Source organism: Lolium rigidum, chromosome 7, assembly GCF_022539505.1.
Source record: "Lolium rigidum isolate FL_2022 chromosome 7, APGP_CSIRO_Lrig_0.1, whole genome shotgun sequence".
Classification (NCBI taxonomy): domain Eukaryota; kingdom Viridiplantae; phylum Streptophyta; class Magnoliopsida; order Poales; family Poaceae; genus Lolium; species Lolium rigidum.
In genome coordinates, this window is record NC_061514.1 from 177,341,092 (window position 1) to 177,348,724 (window position 7,633).

The 7,633-nt window shown below is 49.7% G+C and overlaps 1 protein-coding gene across 1 annotated transcript; it reads right to left on the reverse strand.

Annotated features, from left to right (window-relative positions):
• Positions 1-2,011: 2,011 nt before the first annotated feature.
• Positions 2,012-2,865, reverse strand: LOC124672314 (mavicyanin-like). The gene is made up of 2 exons (XM_047208564.1): positions 2,673-2,865; positions 2,012-2,571 (listed from the first exon to the last, which is right to left on the reverse strand). The coding sequence occupies exons 1-2, from the start codon at positions 2,863-2,865 to the stop codon at positions 2,180-2,182; spliced, it is 585 nt and encodes a 194-aa protein (XP_047064520.1). The 3' UTR covers positions 2,012-2,179.
• Positions 2,866-7,633: the final 4,768 nt, after the last annotated feature.

The following is a 7,633-nucleotide window of genomic DNA, read 5'->3' on the forward strand; positions in this document are numbered from 1 at the left end:
ACAGTAGGCCGGCGCGGCCAGGGCTTGGGCCGCGCCGCCCTGTTGTGTGGCCACCTCGTGGCCCCACTTCGTTTCCTCTCCGGTCTTCTGGAAGCTTCATGGAAAAATAGGACCCTGGGCGTTGATTTCGTCCAATTCCGAGAATATTTCCTTACTAGGATTTCTGAAACCAAAAACAGACGAGAAACAAGAATCGGCTCTTCGGCATCTCGTCAATAGGTTAGTGCCGGAAAATGCATAATAATGACATATAATGTGTATAAAACATGTGAGTATCATCATAAAAGTAGCATGGAACATAAAAAATTATAGATACGTTTGGGACGTATCAACCTCACGGTGGGTGGCGGGCGTCGGTGCTGGAAACTGTGTCCTTCGGTCGCGTGGGCGGTGAGGGGACGGTGGGCGTGGGCGTGGGTGTGGTGTGGAGGTCTCCCCGTTGGGCCTCGGGCTCCAGATCTGAAGGTGACTACTCCTTTCTATGGTTGCTCGGTCCACCTCCTCGGCCTCAGATCTTGTTCTGGTGGCCAGTGGGTGTGGTGGCCAGAGGTGGATGGGTCGAGGGAAACCCTTGGCCGACAGTGGCGGCCACGACGTCGATGATGTTGTCGGTGCCGTTCTCCTTCTTGAAGGCGACATCGAGGTCTATTCCCCCTACTTGACCTACCTATCTCGGGTGAAAGCCCAAAGCTTCGGTTTGGGCAGCGACGTTGTTCTGGCGTCGTTCCCTTTTAGGAGGCGCCACCTTGAGATAGCGGGGTGTGTGGACGAGCGCGGCGGTGGTTGGCTGCATCTTCGGTGTCTCCTCCCGACAGCTTGGTCCGGTGTGGTGGTTGGTGCTGCGAGCGGCGGTGATGTTTGTGGGTGGCGGCGTGGCGTGGAGAGTGCTCGGAGTTTTCCTCCCCGGCGGCAGGCTTCCATTGCCCATTCGTGCTCAGGGAAAGAGGTCTACCTCCGGACAGGTGCGGTGCCCTCCGATCCAGGGCAAGAAAGCAGGGAGCTTCCTTTCGGAGGTGGAAACGGATGGTGTTGGGGTGTTGCTTGGCCTCTGGAGGTTGACGATGGTGCGAACTTTCAATGGCGTTCTTCTTCACCAACTTTGCTTCCTCTACAACTGGACTGTAAGGCTGGACAATGGACACGAAGCTTAAGCTGCTCTTCCTTTTCTTTTTCTTTGTGTGTTTGTTGTTTTCCTTTCTTGTTAGCTATTTTTTAGCTCTTTGTTGGCAATTAAGGCAGGACTACATCCTTCTGTTTAAAAAGAAAACGTCTTCTCGCTTCACTTTATGTGAGACCATGGAGCCACCACCCAAATATGTTACTCTCTCCATTCCAATGAAAAATAAGACGTCGTGTGTTTCATGTTTTTTTATAAAAAATATTAATATAAAGATTGTTGCTATAAAATTAGGATCAGGAAGTGTTTTACAGTAAGAACCCGACGATACTAACTACAAACAATATAATCAAAATTTTATTTTTTATTTTTTTATATCAAAGTCCGTCTTAAAATACACGTGGACGTTGAGTGTGGAGTTTTGTAGTCCAAGCTAATTGTACGAAACAGAGACAATAATGAATAACCTACGCCTATTTTGGTCGGGCCGCTGAAGGTGCCTCCTCATTTCGAAGATTTTTTATACTAGTACGATGTACTAGTGCAATGTGGTTGACTCTTTTTATTGTTGCATTGCATGCGCATGGTATACATTGAAATTCAGTTATTTTATCTTAAATCTCTGCTCGTTTAGCAGGAACCAAATGAAGGCACTAGGCACCTTTAATCCCACCCGGTTGCAAAGCGTACCGGAGCAGGAACGGAAGTGGAGTAGCTGAGAAGCAAAGGCAACGAAAATGGAAAATGTACCACAACTGTTGGCCACATGGGCTTCCATGATACCATGTTGCATCCCCCAGCGATCACATGCACGGAACAATAAACAAATCATCGGCAAAAGTAGTTTCTCCAATTCACGCTTAATAAATCTTCAACAAATCAACTACAACCATCGACCAGACACCGTTCGGAATCAAATCGAAAAATAAGAAAAGAAAACTTACATCAAGCGCACAAGAGAAAATTAATTAACCAAGGGAGGAGGAAGAAATTAACAAGAGAAAAATCTGACAAGAATTCAGCTCAAGATCTGAGCCAAACTGAGCTTAATTGTGCAATTGATCAGAGCATTCTAAGTAGCATCGCGGCTGCGCCGACGACGGCGGCGAAGGAAGCGACGCCCCGGCCGGCAGCAAGGGGAACGGCAGCGGCGGACTTGGAGGATGACTTGGAAGCCGGCGTGGGGGAGGAGTCGGAGTCGGAGTCGGAGTCGGACGAGGAAGAGGATGAGGAGGAGGAGGCGGCGGAGCCCTTCTTGACGGTGACGGCGAGCTTCATGCCGGAGTAGCAGTAGCCGTAGCTGCAGATGAAGAAGTAGTCCTTGGCCTCCTTGAGCTGGAAGGCGTAGCTGGTTCCCTTGTTGTGGCTGGTGATGGCGCTCTCCTTGTTGCAGTTGTCGTAGCCGACCTCGTCCACCTGCACCACGTCTGACCGACCGTTCTGGTACTGGAACACTGCATGCAGCCAATGGCTCAGTTAGCTTCCGACATCCATCAATGGCGGGAGCGGGACAGAGCAGATCAGGAGGGACGGAAGAAGGAATGCGTGAGCTTACGGAGCCAGTCGCCCTTGTAGAAGGGCTTGTGCTTCTTGACCCAGGCGGTGTAGTCCACCTTGGGGTTCCACCCCTTCTCGTCGCCCACCGTGTAGTTGGTCGCCACCGCCGCCGACGGCAGGAGCGCCAGCACGGCCAGCACCAAAACGGCGAGCACCGGCAGCAGCAGCAGCATCCCGCTCCCTCCTCGCATCTTCAGTCAGGGGGCACTGCTCCCGATCTAGATTGCTGGACGATGTGGGATGGGCGTGAGCTGGACTTGACTCGGAGCAGTCTAGAAGTAGTAGCAGTTGAGAGTGAGTGAGACGACCTACGTGAGGTTGTTGGTGGTTCGGGGTGAAGATGAAGAAGGGGACCGTCCGTCGGTGTCTTGTCTGTCACGGTGGTGTGTACTACTGTCTGAATGATTTCACCAAGAATGACCTTCAGGTAGAAGATCTGGTGGTAATTTCTTCCTGTTAGAAAGTGGAGCACGATAGAGGCGGCTTGCCTGACTGCACATAAATCTACCCGCAGAGCACTACTGATTTAGTGATTTATCAATCAATCGCTCAGTTTTAGAGCATCTCCACTCGTCTCCCCGACTAGGCCCTCGAGTGACGTTTTTTCCATTCGGACGGCGTAATTCGGCCCAGTCGCACCCCCGGTTCCTCGTTTTCGTCCGGATTTGGGCCTAAATTCATCCGGCGATCCCACGCCATCCCAGCCCCCCCGGGGAGCGGTCGGGGACTCCGGACGAAATGAAAGCGCGCGAAACGTCGAGGAAACTTCCCGCGCGTCTGGTGGCCCCAACTTGTCGGCGAGAGACCACGATCGTCGTCCTCATCGCATCGTCTTCCGCGCGCCGTAAAGCCTCGCCGCCGGTCAGCATTCGCCGGCCGCGTAGCTTCCACGCGGCGAGTTAATGTCGTTGCCTCGGTATCACGCGCGCATACCTCTATTTATCGCCGAACTACCGCGTCTGCCCCGCATTCACCTCTCCTCTCTCTCGCATTCCACCAAATCTTCCCCCAAACTCGAAGAGGTAGCAATGGCGAACGACGGTGCGGCCAAGAACAGCTTCGGCCGCCGCTCTCTCCACCAATGGGAGGGACGGCTCCTCCACGCGGCGGGCTACCCGGCGCCGCCGGACTTCCGCGCACCGGGGATGGAGGCCGAGCGCGGCGGCGTGTCGATCCCGCCGCCGCCAACGGACGGTGGGGGGCGCACTCGAAACGGCGATCAACGAGGTGCTCGCCACTCTCGGTGACGAGCGGCGCGCGGATCCGCGTTTCTTCCCCGACAACCACGAATCGTGGATCGCGTTCTTCCGGCGCGGTGTATGAACGCGAAATCCGGAGTACGACGGCCCTCCTCCTCCTCCGGCAAGGAATAACGCCGCCGGCCGCCGCCGATGGTGGAGCGCGCCTGACCGCACCCTCGCAAATGTGCTCGCGCACATCGAGGACGGGAACTCCCCCGTCCTAGGGATGCCGCCGCCGGTGGCGCCTATCGTGTCGCGCCGGCACGGTAGTTCCTGGATGCCGAGGAGGATGGTGTCATCCTCCTCCTCGTCTGGCTCGCGGTCGGCGTCCAGGTCCGGTGGGTCGACGCCGGCCACTGTCAAGCAGGAGTGGGCGACCGTCAAGAAGGAACCGGCGTCGCCACCGCCGACCAGAGGGCGCAGCAGCGGCGGCGCCCTCGTCATCCGCGACCAGCCTTCCGCTCCACAGAGCGGCCGGAAGAAGACGAAGAAAGAGGCCGCCGCAAACCAGCTCGCCGAGGAGGAGGCGAAGCGCGCGGAGGACGCCGCGATGGCGGAGGCGATAGCCAGGTCGCTGAAGGACATGGAGGAGGAGAAGCGCGCAGACGACGCCACACTGGACTGGTCCAGGCGCGACTGGGAGCGCCAGGAGGCGGAGCTGCAGCGGCGGCGGCTGCTGGATCTGGCCGCCGCGCGTCAACTCGCCGCTCGCGCCGCCGCACCATCCGCCGCTAGGAACGCCGCGCCCAGGGAGGTGGTGAAGCTCGAGGAGAGCAGCGACGACGACATGTACCTTCCGTCGCCGCCACGCACCGGCGACGCTGGCCAGGGCACGAGCCGCTGGTACGAGGCTCCGCTGCCCCAGGACAACGCCGGCTCGAGCGACGACGATGACGGCGGCGACTACACGTCCTTCTACCGCCATTTCGGCATGTAGTAGGCCGCTATTTAGTTTAAGTTTAGTTTGCCAATCGCCGAATTCAAATATATGTACGAATTCGGCCTATTTATGCACGAACTCTGTTAAATATCATTAAAATTCGCTTATGTTTGAATGAACTCGCCAATTTTGTCTGAATTCGCCGAAGTCCGTTACATCCATCCTGGACTCGCGGCTGGGAAGATGGGCCTCCCCAGACCAAATTTTCCTCCAATCCAGACGACAATATCGCCGGATTTGGACGTGGGAGCCCAAACGGCTGGAGATGCTCTTACAGCCGAGGTAAGAGCATTTCTGTTCCCGGAAGTGGCGATACCTCAGGTCTGCATTTATCATTTCATTCTTGGCATGGCAATTGATCTTATTAGGTACTCGTATAATCATTGTGTAGTTATGGCACAGGAGCTCAGACATGTATGTGGTGGAGTATGGTTTATAGGATCCTCATATGGGTCCTGCATCATTGTTCATTCTAGGTCCGATTTCTGTTACAAGCAACCGTTTTATTCCTCATAATTGGGTATTAGTATAAGCAAGGACTTTCAAGTTGCCTTTGCAGGGAAGCAAAGGGCTTTTGTCAGCACATGGTGGTTGAGAAATATGATATTCCCCATTCAAATTTAAAAAGAATGCTAAATGCAACTTTCCTGGAAAGAAAAACAGTTTGTTGCAACTAACGAAGAGGAATAGACCAAATAGTGCATAAAAGATTGACATAGATATCCTAAAAACAAATCCAACTTTAAGCTGCCAATGGAAGCTTTTGTAACAAATAGGAGCTGTAGTGAGTGTGGCATTTGGTAGCTCGGGCTACATGTAGCCCTTTTTAAAAAAATCGAAAATGGCATTTTATAGTTTCCAAAAATTAGGAATAAAAATTCTATAGGTAGATAATAATGTACTCTACGACTGTGAAAAAAACGCAATACGAAAGACTCAGTATTTTGGGACGTGCAAAATTCACAAATTCATAGATCTGAAAATGTGGATTTTGAAACCTCCACCATTTATCAGAATTTGTAATTTTTGTGTAGCCTCTAATATAACTTACTTCATCCTGAAAATTTGCACCGTGATAGAGTACATCATTGGCTACATTATGATTTTTTTCAGATTTTTTTTAAACTTTAAATATTCAATTTGAATTTTATAAAAAAACCATGAGATGTGTAGCTCGGGCTACACTTTGAGTTTTCCGAGCAGTAGTAAGTTATCTAAGGATGTTTAACGTTGTGCACTAAACAATACGTATGGGGAATACTTTACGATAATCCAACTAACTTTTTAACTCATTTTACCATTGTTTTATCCTTAAAGTGCAGTCAATTAAATGTAAGATACAGTTGCACTAGATTACAAGTCATACAAAGTTACAAACTATAGTAGTGCTTTCACTTGTGTCAAGTTTCAAAAAATAATAAGAACAAGCTTCATCTCCATTTCAACAAATTCAGTTCATCGCTGTTTCACAACTTCTATATCAGAGTTAAACCAAAAGTCTTTTAGTTCCATCTTTATGGGTAGTGGAGCAAGAGTTTTCCTTCTTATGAGACAAATCGATATAAATGCACGTGGTATCTATGTGAATTGTTAACCCCGAAATAATGGTACAACCATGAAAACTTGTAAGTTTTGTTCCATGATTATTCATACAAAATTGGGACATTTCTTCGGAACTTGGTTGAGCTTTATTAACATGGAAACGAGAGGAAATTAACCCATTCAAGGAGAGACGACTCAGAGACATCCATTTTACCCCGAAAAGTATCATGGAAAATAAAGAGGCGTGGCCTAGGTGCCGACCTTGTTTAATGTGGCAGATAATAACGGAGATTGAAATTGATGCATATTTGATACATAGAAGTTTCGTGGGCCGCCATGTGTTAGCTTATCCGCTCCATGCATTGTGGAGGAGTTTGTTAAAGTGAGCAGTAGTCATCGTGGACATGCTCTCCAAAACCCTTATTGTCCTCTTCCGATGCAGGATTGCAATAGGCGTAATTCCGGAAGCATGCACCCGTGCATTGTGCACATAGTCATCGGGAGGGAGACGACGTCATAGCAACACAATGAAAGGAACTATGTTAGTGGTGCATGTGCGAGAAGGAGAAGCAGTTGCGACCTGTTGCGCGATGGTTAATTAGGGTTCCCCTTCTCCTCTTTATATTGATGGAAAAATGAATTCTTATATAGCTAGCGCAGTGTTAGCCCAAAAAATGGTGGAGGCATTAAAACTTGTCTTGTCAAGTAAGTTGGTTTATGACTATTTGGACAAGCTAGTGTCAATTTCTCGAAATTTGTCCAATTGTTTCATTAGTAGATAAGACTATGAGGCACTCAGAGATAGTGAGCTTACCCTAGGAAAGAAGAGAAAAGAAAAAATAGACATACTATTAGACCATCTACAATGCAAGAGGATTAGAGAAGTGCTTACAAAAATAACTAAAAAAAAGTTAGACACCAATGATTAATTCTATTGGAGTGGTGCCTGGTTAATAATTTGCCTACTATAAGTAGGCATTAATGCTAAAGTAAATAAATTAAATTTTATCTAAACACTTCTTTAAACATCTTGCATTGTATCGTGCCCTTAGCTGGAAATGAGATAGAGATCTCGTCTTTTGAAAAAAAAAAAAAGGAAAAACGAAACAAGGGGAGAGAAAACAGAGAGGAGGACCATGTAAGGAGATTCCAGGCCATCTGCTCCTTTATTACCGACAATGCAACTCGAGTCCAGCAGTAGACACTCAAGTTGATCGTGCAGCTTTATCGGTCTCT

Coding starts and splice junctions, on each gene's coding strand:
- LOC124672314 (XM_047208564.1), bottom strand. CDS start 2,865: ATGCGAGGAGGGAGCGGGATGCTGCTGCTGCTGCCGGTGCTCGCCGTT. Junction 2,572..2,672: donor CTACAAGGGCGACTGGCTCC/GTAAGCTCACGC, acceptor GGCTGCATGCAG/TGTTCCAGTACCAGAACGGT.